The sequence below is a fragment of the Mustela lutreola genome, chromosome 3, assembly GCF_030435805.1.
Source record: "Mustela lutreola isolate mMusLut2 chromosome 3, mMusLut2.pri, whole genome shotgun sequence".
Lineage (NCBI taxonomy): Eukaryota > Metazoa > Chordata > Mammalia > Carnivora > Mustelidae > Mustela > Mustela lutreola.
The window spans coordinates 144,260,783-144,275,773 of NC_081292.1; the positions used below are offsets into that span (position 1 = coordinate 144,260,783).

General features: G+C 36.6%; 1 protein-coding gene across 3 annotated transcripts in view; it reads left to right on the forward strand.

Annotated features, from left to right (window-relative positions):
- Positions 1–14,991, forward strand: part of TLK1 (tousled like kinase 1) — a 143,593-nt gene that overhangs the window by 124,889 nt on the left and 3,713 nt on the right. For all 3 annotated transcript variants that reach the window (XM_059167060.1, XM_059167062.1, XM_059167061.1), the window contains 7 exons: positions 793–874; positions 5,461–5,552; positions 5,637–5,726; positions 5,878–6,047; positions 6,314–6,449; positions 9,627–9,738; positions 10,676–10,783. In XM_059167060.1, coding sequence (XP_059023043.1) covers positions 793–874; positions 5,461–5,552; positions 5,637–5,726; positions 5,878–6,047; positions 6,314–6,449; positions 9,627–9,738; positions 10,676–10,783 — 790 coding nt within the window. The remainder of the gene's footprint in view (positions 1–792; positions 875–5,460; positions 5,553–5,636; positions 5,727–5,877; positions 6,048–6,313; positions 6,450–9,626; positions 9,739–10,675; positions 10,784–14,991) is intronic.

The following is a 14,991-nucleotide window of genomic DNA, read 5'->3' on the forward strand; positions in this document are numbered from 1 at the left end:
CATGGAATTAATAAAGCTATCATTGTTTTGGGTTTTGTTTTGTTTTTAATTTTAAGAGTGCTCATTTTGGAATCCATTTTTTCTGCAAAGCCCTGTCATATATTAACTGTTGACCCAAGCAAGTTACTTAACCTTTGTGTGCAGTGGTGCCCTCATCTGTAAAATAAAAGGTAGTAGCAAGGCCTACTTCATAGGGTTGGCTGAGAAATAAATGAGTTAATACATGTAAATGCTTAATATATAGCAGGAGCAGTAAATCTTAAATAGTAATAAGAGTATTAATCTGTGAGTGATTTTTTTTTCTAAGTTTCTTTTTTTAAGCTTTCATTTTTTAATTGGGAATTGCAATTTTATTTAAAGAAGTCCTAAGACAGTAAAATTTAATCATGTATGAAGGCCAATTTATACATACAATTATTTTTAATCCTATGTCAGTATTACTGTAAAATCTTGATTAACCGTACTCCCATGTAAAAGTGTATTTTTCCATTGGAAATAATTCCTACTGAGTAGTTGTGGGATTTCATAAAGCTCTTAGAAATACAGGAGTTGGTAAGTCTATCAGAGTGCTGTTGGTTATTGAACCTGAATGTTCAGCTAAACGTTAAGCTTAGTGAACATCAAAGAGTTCCAATTCAAAGTAGCCATTACAGAATGGAATTCAAAACTAGCAGAAGAGTTGCTGAGAAAGAAATAACTTGAAATAGAAGAGAGAGTGAAACTTTATTGTGGTAAGGAACCTTTTTGTATGTGTTTTTATGTACCTAAGTGTCTTTTTCTCCCACCCTTAAGGTTCAAAGATCACCCAACGTTAAATGAAAGATATTTGTTACTTCATCTGCTTGGTAGAGGTGGCTTTAGTGAAGTGTATAAGGTAATACAGATTTTTTTTCTGTTCTTACACTAAAATAGCAAAGATAGAGAAGTACATGGTTAAGAAGTACTTGTCTTTCATTGATTGATTTTATGATTTTTTGACTGATTTTATGTCCCAGCTCTCATTACAAAAGAGCCTCATGGCTTATGTTGTTTTAATCTCAAGAGTGGAGACTCCATGCATCACACTGATATCTGGGTACCTCATTACCAGTAGCCAGTCTGATAAAAATAATGGTCATTAGAATCATGAGAGGCAGGTGGCTATTTAATACAGTACATTTGTGGAAAGATTGTACCCCTTAATTTAAACATGTCACAAGACATACATGTCCTAAATTTACCCAAATCTCTACCCAAGGCCAGTATTTCTTAAGTGCACCTGTATAAATGTAGAAAAGTTTTAGCCATGTTCAGTGTTTTGTATCTTACCTTTTTTTCACTTTATGTTGTCTTTCTGCCCAACCTTTAAATTTCGTGGTTCTTGGGGCTCCTGAGTGGCTTAGTCCATTAAGTGTTGGACTCTTTATTTCAGCTCAGGGTCATGGGGTTGGGCTTAAAGCTCAGAGGGGAGTCTGCTTGTCCCTCTCCCTCTGCTCTTTCCCCCCAACTCATGCACTCATTCTCAAGTAAATAAATACATCTTTTTAAAAAATTATACTTCCTAAGGTCTTTTATCATTCTGTATTCTTCTTTTCAAATACAGGTTTCCCCAGCTATCCAAAAGTGGAAGGTTCCAGTGAAACCTTTCATAAGCCAAAATGGCGTGAAGGGAAGTGTATCCCCTGCTTTCCAAAGTTTGTGTTAGGCCTCTTCACTTTTTTATGAAAGACCTACATTAATGCCTGTTCCTCTAACCAAGAGAAATCCAAAGAGGATTTTCATTCTTAGGAAAAGAAAGCCATTATTGTAGCAGTATGCATAATATCCTCATACTTTCCTTCGGAGCTCCATACCTGTTGGTATACGTGACTTAGTCTTTTTACCTCACATGGAGGCTTCATACGCAGTACAAACTCAGATCTGACCCAAAAGTTACCTACCGCTTCTCCAAAACCTTTCCTTTTGACACTGCTCCCAACTGTAATACATCCATCTAGTCCATCCCTCAAGTGAAAAACCTAGAGGCCATCCTTTGCTCCACCTTTTCCGTAACTTCTTCCCTCAACACAAAACCAGTCCCTGGTACCCACTGCTAAGTTACATCATTAAGCTCTCTTAAATCTAGCAATGACCCTTCTCTCTGTCTTAGCTCAAGGCCTCCTTGTCTCTTGTTTGCATTGCTCCCTGAGCCTCCTAGCTAATTACCATCTTTAGGGCTCATTGAGTCCCTCCAGTTTATTGATGTATGCTGCAGCTGTAGTGGCCTTTTTATAAAATGCAGTCTGATCATCTCATGCTCCTGCTTATAAGCCCCAGGGACTGCCCATTTGCTCCTAATTAGGATGAAGTCTTATCAAAGGGCTTATCCTCACCTTAAACTTAATTCCTTTAGAAGACTTCCCTGTGGGCCTCCCTTTTATAGCTCCTTGTTGACACTCTGTGCTTTGTTTTGTTATGTATTAGTACAATTCGTGGTTAAGAGCTTGGGTTCTGAAGCCAGATAGGCTGGGTTTGAATCCTGACTAGAACTGACTGCTGTTTACTAACTGTATATACTTGGGCTTAGGACTTGCCATCCTCTGTCTCAGTCTTCCATCTGGGAATAATAACAGTGCCTACATCATAGGATTGTAGTAATGATTTTTTTTAAAACATTTATTTACTTATTTTTGAGAGCGAGAGAACACGGGGATAGGGAGAGAGGGAGAGAGAAACTCCATGCTGAGCATGGAGCCCTTCGCAGGGCTCAGTCCCAGGACCCTGAGATCTAGACCTGAGCTGAATCCGAGAGTCAGACACTCAACCCACTGAGCCACCAAGGTGCCCCGGATTGCTGTAATGATTAGATGAGCTATATCAAGGAACACTGGTGCTTAGCAAATGTACGCTCTTCAGACTGTTATTAGAAATCCTCTCTGTTCAGTGAGGCAAGGACTGTGCCTTCTCAGTTTACTGAAGACAAACCTGGATTCTGTTGCTGACTCTGGGAAAGAATAATGGGATTTGGATTCGGAAAACTTCAGTTCTGATCTTTGTTCAACTGTCAACCATTTTGTTTTTGTTGTGTTAAGTTGGACAAGCATTAAAGCATCGTGGCTCTATCCCTCATCACTCATGAGAAGTGATCTATAGCTCTTCCAATTCCTGGTTCTCTGATTCGAATAGTAGTTCATCGTCAAGCACTTAGTGGTTCAAGTAGGCTTACTAAAGCCACAAAGTAGAAAAGAAAATCCTAATGGCTCACTCTGGATCTAAAAATCACAAAAAGTACAGTTAGCACTTGCTCAGCCTTAATGTTGCCCAGCTTCTGAGCTTTTTGTCATGACCTTTCATGACAGCCTTCTGCCAGGGCCCTATAGCCTTGGCACTGTTCCTAATATCGCAGATAGGGGCTAAGAGGAGCTTTTCTTTTTGAAGAAAAGGCTATGTAGGAAATAGAAAATGCAGATTGGGGCCTAATAACTTTGTTCAGTACTGACCTAAATACTAACCACTTTCTCCAACCCCTTTAAAACCTTTTAACGGTTGACAGGTCCACTGTGAAATAAAGTAGCAGATTGTGAGTCTAAAAAGACAGACTTTTATCTACACCAAGGTGGAAAATACTGAATCAGTTGCTCAGTAATCGACCATATTAGCCTTATGGGAAGGGTATTTTACTCACCTAATCTTGGGAGAAAAATGTGTCATATATAAGTTAATATATATTGATAATTTTTATTAGTGTATTTAAAATGTTATTTTCTTCTGTTACGCTTTATGCTTTTTTACATTCTCTCACATGAACTTTTCTTTTTAATCTTTTATATTTCTTTAAGCTTTTAATAATATAATTAGCTAGTATTTAAGCTTATGTGTTTTACCCCATTTAATCTTCTCAACAACCCAAGAGTTTTGTAGCTGATAAGTTTATCTGGACTCTAAAATATTATTATATATTTTTTTAAAGATTTTATTTATTTATTTGACAGAGAGCGATCACAAGTAAGCAGAGAGGCAGGCAGAGAGAGGGGGAAGCAGGCTCCCTGCGGAGCAGAGAGCCTGATGCGGGGCTTGATCCCAGGACTCTGGGATCATGACCTGAGCCAAGGGCAGAGGCTTTAACCCACTGAGCCACCCAGGCACCCCTGGACTCTAAAATATGATTAACTACTGCATCCTATAATATTTCTGATCTTAGGCTTTTATAGTTTTGTGACAGTCTGCTGTTCTTATTTTTAGGTTAAGTTGATGGGGGAGTAGAGATTGTGGACCTTCTTTCTAATATGTAAAATTTGTTTTTTTTTAAAAGGGGATACCTTGTCTATAAATCACAAAACCTAAATTATTAGATCGCTCTTAAATGACATTCAAGTCTTTTTAAAAATGTTTGATTACCTGAGATCTTAAAAGAATACTGATCTTTTTGTTTTTTGTTTTTTGTTTTTGAAGACGAAGGCTGTTGATCAAACCAGTATAAAACCTCTTTTTTTGAGACAACCAATAAAAATTTGAAGACAAGTTGGGTATTAGAAGAGATTTTAAGGAATCGTTATTGATGTAGTTAGGTGTGATATTGATGTATCTTTATGTTTGAACAGTTTCATAAAGTTTAGAATTTTTTTTTTAAAGATTTTATTTATTTATTTGACAGAGAGAAATCACAAGTAGATGGAGAGGCAGGCAGAGAGAGAGAGGGAGAGGGAAGCAGGCTCCCTGCCGAGCAGAGAGCCCGATGCGGGACTCGATCCCAGGACCCCGAGATCATGACCTGAGCCGAAGGCAGCAGCTTAACCCACTGAGCCATCCAGGCGCTCCAAGTTTAGAATTTTTTAAACAGTTGGAAATTGTTATGAACTTGTTTATTTTTATTTTATTATTTATTTATTTATTTATTTTGCCCAAACTTGTTTATTTTTAAGGAAGTGGGAGGGATCGTTAGGAAAGGTAGAGGGAAAAGGTTTGCTTTATCCAACCCATAAAAAACACACTATAGCCATCTGTTTTGTTCGCTGCATACTGCTTTTGCAGTATGTAAAAGGATCTGTAGAGGAGCCAGATCCATATTAAAAAAACAAATAACGGCTTTATTGTTTTATTGTGATTCAATATATTGGCATTTATGAAACCTGAATGTGAAATTTCACATTAAAGTTTTCTCTGATGTATATTATGGAATTTGTATCTTGTTTCTGACTGTAAATATGTTGTTGAACTATATATAATCATAGCAGACCAATTTTTTTTTTCTTTAAGATTTTATTTATCACAGAGATCACAAGTAGACAGAGAGGCAGGCAGAGAGAGAGAGGGAAGCAGGCTCCCTGCTGAGCAGAGAGCCCTATGCGGGGCTCGATCCCAGGACCCTGAGATCATGACCTGAGCCGAAGGCAGAGGCTTTAACCCACTGAGCCACCCAGGCGCCCCTACACCAATTTTTTTTAATCTCTTTAGCTGTTCAGTTGGTCTTTGGTCCTAACTCTTCTGTGCCTTGAATCTTAGGCTTTTGACCTTTATGAACAAAGATATGCTGCTGTGAAGATCCACCAGCTTAATAAAAGCTGGAGGGATGAGAAGAAGGAAAACTACCACAAGTACGTATTAATACTTTCTGGTTTTTATTGAATGAAAATACATTTAATAGTCATGGATAGTAAATAGACTCTCTCTTCCCGTAGACACGCCTGCAGAGAATATAGAATACACAAAGAACTGGATCACCCTAGGATAGTTAAACTCTATGATTATTTCTCCTTGGATACAGATACGTAAGTGAATATAAGGATTAGTTTTTAAGAAAAAATCTGTTTGCTTTTGCTTTCCTTATTCTGTAATGATGATATACTCTTCATTTCATCACTGTGATAATAAATTATTGGATAATGTTTAATGTCTAATTTTTTCTCTTCTTCATTGTAGGTTTTGTACAGTGTTGGAATACTGTGAAGGCAATGACTTGGATTTCTATCTGAAGCAACATAAGTTAATGTCAGAGAAGGAAGCTAGGTCTATTGTAATGCAGATTGTAAATGCACTAAGATATCTCAATGAAATCAAACCCCCTATTATACATTATGATCTTAAGCCAGGTAATTAATAAAATTTGTCTGAATTTTTTGAAGTTCTAAAGCCTATAGTTTTTGAAAGCCATATTTATTAATTATCTGAAAACCTTTTTGGTTTAGTTATGTAAAGTTAGTGGAATACTAGAAGAATTTAAAATGCCCATTGAATCACCATATTTTAAAATTATATTTTAAATTTTACATTTTTAACTACATATGTTAAATATGTATCTGTTCCCCCAATGTCATCTGTGTATCATTAAAAAAAAACCTTTATATTTTGTTCTTAGGAAACATCCTTCTGGTAGATGGCACAGCATGTGGAGAAATCAAAATCACTGATTTTGGTCTGTCCAAGATCATGGATGATGATAGCTATGGTGTAGATGGAATGGATCTAACTTCTCAAGGGGCAGGCACTTACTGGTAAATGTATAATTTAAAATAGCAAAATTGTCTAGATTACTTTTTATGAGAGTTTAATTTTTATTTTCATATATCTTTGAGTTTACTGTGGTAAGAGTTCTATTATGAAGTGTGAGTCAAGAGGGAGATGACTGTTGTCAAGTCTTTTCTCTTCTGGTCTTAACCATAAATATCAGCAAAGTAAAGGGAGAAGAACTCGGCATTGGCAAGTGACTTCAGTATCTACTAGCCAGTAACTCCTCACATGGAGAATCATGGATTTTCTTCTGTATGTACAAGTGAGGTTTATCATCGGTTAAAAATACTTAAGTGAAGATAACATCCTGACTATTATAAGCAGTAGCCATAAGCATGAAGTCCTCTGTATAGAGAGGTTCTGTGGTGACAGTTTTTCTTGGAGATGTGGGTTTTTTTTTTTTTTTAAAGATTTTATTCATTTATTTGACAGACAGAAATCACAAGTAGGCGGAGAGGCAGGCAGAGAGAGAGAAAGGAGGAAGCAGGCTCCTCGCTGAGCAGAGAGCCCGATGCGGGGCTCGATCCCAGAACCCTGGGATCATGACCCGAGCCGAAGGCAGAGGCTTTAACCCACTGAGCCACCCAGGTGCCCGGAGATGTGGGTTTTGTTGATCCTGCATGGGAAAGAAGTTTAGAATATTCTTAGTCTTTGGACTTGGCTCTCAGAAATACCATTTCATAACTTCATACATATAAACTCTAGATAGAACTGTAGATTCACAGATCTAAGTCTAAAGGAATGTCATTCCCTTCAGAATACCTAGGTGTTGACAAAAATCACTTCAGTGTGAATTTTCAGACTTACTGTCAAATTCACCAAAGTGGAGAATATAGACTATAAAATTTCAAGACAAACTTAGTTTAGCAAAAAGGACTAAGATTGTAATTGGAGAGATAACTGTACTTAACTTTACTGAACAAGATGGAGACTACACACATAAATGTGACATTGAGGTTTCTGGAACAGTCTTCACACAGCCGAGGCACATAATAACCAGTTCCACAAGATGCTCTGGAACGGTATGAACTTTTCATGAAATAGGGATTAGTCATGTTCATATGTTCTTTTAAAGCCATTTAACTTTAAAATTCTGCATGTAGCATTTTCTAGGAGTATGGGTAAGATAATCATGGATTTTTTTCAGCCCATATTTGAAGAAAATCGTCATTCAAACTAGTAACCCCCTAAAAGGTGGTATCCTCAATCAGTAGTCTTCAGACTTTTAGTAACAAGTCTCTTGTAGAACTCTGGATTCCATGGAAGATAGCCTAAAATAATAGATTTAGATAGTTCTCAATAATAGATCATCCTTCCTCTGCAGAGACTTCCACTATTTGTTTCCTTTTGCTAGTGGAGAGCTGGGCAAGGAGATTTTCCTCGGGCTGGAGCATTTCTATGTAGTAACCTGGAATGTATTTCCCATAGAAACATGTTTTTGAAAAATGGTTAGTTTCCTACAGCCACAGTAGCTTTTTTAGCTTTGTATTTGGTAAGTTGGGATGTTCTGTACAGTCTTTTAGGAGTAGATATAAACTATTTGTCAGTATCACTGAGAAGAAAATTAGTTTTATCCCTCATTCCCTCTCAGGTCTCAAATGCAGTCCTTCACTAAATCCTGGTGGTCATTTCTTCGCAATAGCTTTGGTGTCTTTCCTATAATTCTCTCCTTGCTTATAGGTTTTTGTCTCAAGAGACAGTGTAGCATAGTGTTTAAGAGCTGTTTTTGTTTCATAAATATACACGAAATATATACTTTTATTCATAAATCTGGCTTTTTACTTGATTTAGGGGGGTTGGAAAGGATTTACTTTACAAATGAGTTACTGGTCATCTTTAGTGGGTTTTGTGTGTTTGTGTGTGTGTGTGTGTGTTTAGATTTTATTTATTTATTTGAAAGAGATCAGAAGCAGGCAGAGGCAGGCAGAGAGAGAGGGAAGCAGGCTCTCTGCTGAGCAGAGAGTCTGACAAGGACACGGGGCTCGATCCCAGGACCCTGAGATCATGATCTGAGCCGAAGGCAGAGGCTTAACCCATTGAGCCACTCAGGTGCCCCATCTTTGGTGGTTTATTTCAAGAAGTTTGATTTGTTTTTTAAGAAATCTGTGCATATCTTGCTGAAATTTAAATGATTTTAAGCATAGTATAAAACTAAAGAAAAAGAGTTAGATTCCCATTTAGCTGTATAACTTCTCAGGATTTTTTAGTTTATCTAAATTTTAGAGTTGGGAGATACTTGCATCCCTGATGGATCTTTTTATTTAAAAGCTAAGGTGTGACAAATTTATTTTTACTTTCCTTTATATAAAATTATGAACTTACAAATAGCACCTAAAAGTAGAAAATAGTATTTTTGAATACTTTTGAGTACTTCAGATCCTGCTAGTTAGTGTTCAGAAACTGCACAGGGAATAACTCCTTGAGCTGCTCACAGTTCAGTGTAATTTTTAGTTTAATAACATAATAGAGGTACCATAATATTAGCTGGTTATGTGGGAGAAGAAGCAAAACTCAGCCTGGAGGGAACAGAAGCTTATGGAGGTCCAGTTGGTCTTAAGAATAAAAAGGTGCTCACCAAATGAGTAAGAGTGGTTAGGGAATGCATTAGAGTTGGTCAGAAGCATGTGGGGGCAGGGGAGCAATGTGGGGAACCAAGTGAATTGTCTGCCTAGCCAGTTGCTTCTATAATAGGATGGGTCTGTGTTACAGCCAAGAGCAGTGAGGTCTTATCTTGGCAGTGCATGATGATGTACTTAATAAACAAAAGAGCCAGCTGGTCAGATATGTGTGTTAGGAAGAGAATTGCCTACAGTTTGAACAAAGGTGAAGGGGCTTGAGAGAGCATTTATTATTGCTTACTCAAAGTAGAACACTATAATTTCTACTGATATATGTATATTACTTACAGAAATGAAAAATAATTTAGTATATATAATATACATAATAGGTATGTGTTGCATACTTTATCACAAAGTTGTATGTTTTGACTCGAGTCAAATGATACAGGGATGTAAATACTACAGAGTTTTGATTTTCATTCATGAAAATTCTATAAGATTTTATGTATTGAGTATTCTGAGTGTTCTACAGGTATGTTTAGAAGGCTTAAGTTACAGATTGTTAATAGTATCCTTTCCTCTTTTCTCTCCAAAAAACTGTAGGTATTTACCTCCCGAGTGTTTTGTAGTTGGAAAAGAACCACCAAAAATTTCCAACAAGGTCGATGTGTGGTCAGTTGGTGTTATTTTCTTTCAGTGTCTTTATGGTAGAAAGGTAAGTTTACAGTATACAACGTTCTGCTCTGTGGAGTTAAGTTGAATTTTCCCTCTTAAATGTAAAGTTTCATTAACTTGAAGTCAGTGTAGAACCTTCTAAGGAAAGCCAGGCTTTTGTTTCTTGCTAAAATTTCCATGGGTCAAACAGATTATTTTAATGTCATAGCAGCTTTCTTGATCTGCTTTTTGCCCCTTTACACATACGCCCCGCCTTTTTTTTAAGTGAAGGAAGGAACTATCAATAGTGCCATCATTTTCTCCTGTTAGGTAGGGATACTCAAGCCAACAAAACACTCCATTCTTTCTACTTGTTCACACTGTCTGCCCCACTCCTACCTCACCACACACATGTACTCAGTTTGGCCTGGGCATAGTGTCCCCTTGTGCTAACTGAGGGAAATTCTGTCAAACTTGGTCTTAATTCTTCCAAAACCTCTCTTTATTTTGAAGTCAGAGCTGCAAGCTCCTGTAGATACTTTTCAACCCCTTCATCACTGTGGAGAGAGGGTGAAGGGACTTCTATGCGAAGTCACTGCAAGTTAGGAACAAATCCAGAGCTGTCAGTGAAGGACAGTACTATAGTAAAAGTATTTTATTCTTTGGAATTTTCACAGACGTTTCCACTACTTCTTACTTTTAAAACAGTCATAAAATAAATTTCGATTTTTCAGTGTTTTTATTTCGTCTTAAATATATCGCAACAGCATTATTTTCTGTGCTTATTCACCGTGTTTAAGCTATGTTAAGGATCGATTAGATGGGTTTAACTCAGCCTCAATCAGTTGTAACTTTGTTTCTGTGAGAATGCATCCCAAGGTCCAAATAACGAAGATTTTTCAGAACACAAATCATTTATATTTTGGGGATTCACTGATAATTACTCTTCTTAAATACTTTGGGAGAAATTTCTAAACTTTTTTTTTTTTTTTTTTAAGCCATTTGGTCACAATCAATCACAACAAGACATTCTTCAAGAAAATACAATATTGAAAGCCACAGAAGTCCAGTTCCCTGTAAAACCAGTTGTAAGCAGTGAAGCAAAGGTATTATATTTATGTAAATAGGTTTTGTGAAGTAAATTTCATTTCATAAATTGTGCTTAAGTACAGTTGACTTTTGAACCACATGGGTTTGAACTGCACAGGTCCATTATTAATGTAGATCTCTTTTAACAAACAGTATAGTACTGTAAATGTACTTTTTCTCTTATGATTTTCTTAACATTTTCCTTTCTCTAGCTTTTTATTGAAAAAATACAGCATATAATACATATAACATACAGAATCTGTATTACTCAACTGTTTATGTTATCAGTAAGTCTTCTAGTCAACACTAGGCCATTTGTAGTTAAGTTTTTGGGAAGCCAAAAGTTATATTTGGATTTTCAGCTGCACCCCCTAAGCCCCCACATTGTTCAAGGGTCAACTGTACTTTAAGGGATTGCTGTCAAAGTAGAATCTGTCCATTCGGTCTTTGGTTTTCATAATTTTCACCTTTTAAAGATCCATATACACTCCCTGATTCTTTAAGCACATCAGTTTGCTTTGAAAATTAGGGAAGAATCACAAGACCTTTATGTTTTACATATCTGCTTATGTTAATACTGAGATACTTAAATATACAAGAAGTAATAAGGTAGTAATAATTGCCATCTAGTGATATGTGCCAAGCATTGATACTTTATCTTTTAACAGCCTTTTGAGGTATAGATTAGTTATCTTCATTATTTCCATTTTATAAGGAAGTCAGCTAAGCCATAGCAGAATTACGTTGTCCAGAATCATATGAATTAGTAAATAGCAGAGCTGTGGCACCAAGTATTCACTTCTGCTAGACCCCAGAATTCACTGTTGACCTTTTTCTGCCCTACAGTACCTCTCGAGAAAGCCCAACTTCTTCATCCCTTCTGTTTGTAGGGAGCAATCTATGAATCAATGATGAATGGCTTCCTGTAGTTCTAATTCATCTGTTAGTAACATGGAATAGCATTTGTAATTAATAACAAAATGTTTATGGTGCTTAATGTCTTTCCACTTTCATCCTTGTGGATTTTCACTCCTTTGTTATCTCCGTGATCCCTGTTGGAATCGTCTCTTTCTTAAACCCTATGAAATTCCTAAGAAAACACATGAAGTTCCCATTTTTTTCCAGGTATGACTGGTCTAGGCCATAAGGATAATTCATAAACAGGCATTATATAGTTTCTGTATTTTTAGAATATAGATAAGCACAGTTAGATATTGCCACTGGTTGAGGTCATAGTGACCTTCAGAATTGAAAATGTACTGGTTTTTTGTGAATTGCAAATGGGCTTGTATTTCATTTTGTCTGTTGCATCTTAATTGGCTTTAGCAAGTTATTTGGATGACTTTTAGAAGATAATTCATTATGCTTCAGAATAAGAAGATCACATGTTTTTCATAAGGTAAATATGGCTCCTTAAAAAGAACTTGACAATGCTAGCATCTATATTTTGCCTGCCTTTTCTATCTGCAGCATCGGTGGGAACAGAAACTAAATTAACTGACGGAAAGGACCAGGAATGAGTGTATAGTGCCAAAAAGAAGTCCCAATTAGCCATCTCTGGTTCTTGCCTGAGGCTCTTCACAGGCACCACAGTCCCAGATCTGGCACGCAGAGGGGCACATTGTTTTTTGTAGGGTTTTGTCTGTGTTGTTTTTTTTCAAACCTTGTCCTAACAGAAGACACCTTTATTAAGTACCTTCACTGACCTGGTAGTGTGGGCGTCTTCTGTACATTTATTCCTTGTAGGTTTCCTAACCTCTCTGTCACCAGCTTTTCAAAATCTTCTCAAATTCTGCCTTTGACATATCAGTCACTCTTCATTTTTTTTATTCCTCCATCTTAATTTTCAAAGACCACTCAAAATGATTAAAACCTAAGGATTCAGAAGGATTTTTGATAGATACTAGTAAGCTAGCCAAGATATAAGGGTAAGAAGAGCTAAGTTTGTTTTTTTTTTTTTTTTTAAAGATTTTATTTATTTATTTGACAGAGAGAGATCACAAGTAGGCAGAGAGGCAGGCAGAGAGAGAGAGAGGAGGAAGCAGGCTCCCTGCTGAGCAGAGAGCCCGACGCGGGACTCGATCCCAGGACCCTGAGATCATGACCTGAGCCGAAGGCAGCGGCTTAACCCACTGAGCCACCCAGGCGCCCCAGAGCTAAGTTTGTTTTTAGAGAAAAAAATTACATATAATGAATTTCAAACAAAGAAGGTACAAAATACTTTTTAATGTGATTAAGCTTTGATTTTAAAGTTAGGTATCTTAGTTGTAGTTTTCCTGTAATGCTTTTAATTGATGAATCTATGTGGAAGTTAGGAATTTCAAGACAAGCTAAAGTTATTTCTACCATAAATAAAGGAAATGATCAGTTTACCCTTGAAAATGTTGCAAAACTTCAATATAATTAAATGTATATTATATAATATTGAGTAAAGACACCAGGCAAAAGAGAACATAAGCTGTAATTCCACTTAAGTAAAGTTCAGAACAACCAAAACTCAACTACAGTAGAAGTCAGGACAGAGATGACCCAGCTAGATTGGGAGCAGAGCCAAAGACTAGGTGGGGGTGGGGCATGAGTAGACTTAGGAGGTTTTCGTTCTGGTTGCCAGCTAGAGTTGCTTTGTGCTGTATACTTAGAATTTGTGTACCATCTTCTATTAGATTTTTTTTTAATACAACATTTGAAGGACAATATATAAGAACCAATTTGAGAAGGAAAAGGGATACTGATTATACAGTATCAACCTAGGAAACAAACCCCAATAGCAATATCACTTTAGTGTTCCCTTCATCTAAAGAAAGTCTTTTTGTTAAAAAGGGGAAAAAAAAAAAGGCGCCGTACCCTCTGGCCGAAGTAAACGTACAGTAAGATGGAATGAGAATGGAAGGTTGTCTTAGCAGGAAAAAATTTCTAGAAGTCTGGAATTAGATAAAGAGAAATGGAGCTTTCTTTTTTCAACATAATATTTGGAAGTGCTTGCCCGAGCAGTTAGGCAACAGAAATAAAAGGCATCCAAGTTGGAAAGGAAGAAGTAAAAAGGTCATTCACTGTTTGCAAATGACAATATATATAGAAACCCCTAAAGACTGTCCAAAACTGATAGAACTAAACAATCGATTCAGTAAAGTTTCAGGACACAAAAATCTGTTGCTTTTCTATAAACTAATAAACTGTCAGGTTAAGGAAACAGTCCTATTTACAGTTGCATCAAAAAGAATAAATTTAACCTAGGAATAAATTTAACCAAGGAGGTGAAAGATGTGTACTCTGAAAACTAAACAACATTGTGAAAGGAGTTGAAGACAATGCAAATAAATGGAAAGATATTCCTTGCTCATGGATTAGAAGAATATTAAAAAGTCTATACTACCCAAAGCAATCTAAAAATTGAATACACTCCCTATCAAAATTCTGGTGGCATTTTTCACAAAAATGGATCCTCCAGTCCTAAAATTTGTATGAAACCACAAAAGACTGAATGGCCACAGCAGTCTTGAAAAAGAAGAACAGAGCTGGAAGCATCAAATTCCTTGATTTTGAACTACATTTCAAAGCTGTAGCAATCAAAACAGTATGATCTTGGCATAAAAACAGACAAATCAGTGGAACAGAATAGAGAGCCAAGAATAAACCCATGTATAGATGATTGATTTACGCCAAAGAAACCAAGATTATAGAGTTCAAAAAGGAGTCTCTTCCAATAAATGATGTTGGGAAAACTGGACCACTGTCTTAGACTGTACACAAAAATAAAGTAGATTTAAGTCTTGAATTTAAGACCTAAAGCCAATAAACTCCTGAAAGAAGATGTGGCCATTACTCTCCTTGACATCAGTCTTGGTGAGGATTTGTGGATCTGACATCAAAAGCACAAATAACCAAGTGGGACTGCATCAAATGAAAAACCACCTGCACAACAAAATACACCATTAAAAAAGATGAAAGCGCAACCTGCCAAATGAAAGAAAATATTTGCAAATCGTAGCTGATAAGGGTTAATATTTAAAATATATAAACTCCGTAGCAGAAAAACAATCAGGGGGCCCCTGGGTGGCTCAATTGGTTAAGTATTCGACTCTTCATCTCAGCTCAGGTCTTAATCCTCAGGGTCATTAGTTCAAGCCTCAGGTTTGGCTCCACACTGGGCATGGAGCCTACTTTAAAAAAAAAAAAAAAAAGGAAAATAATCTGATGTAGAAATGAGCAGAGTATCTGAATACAT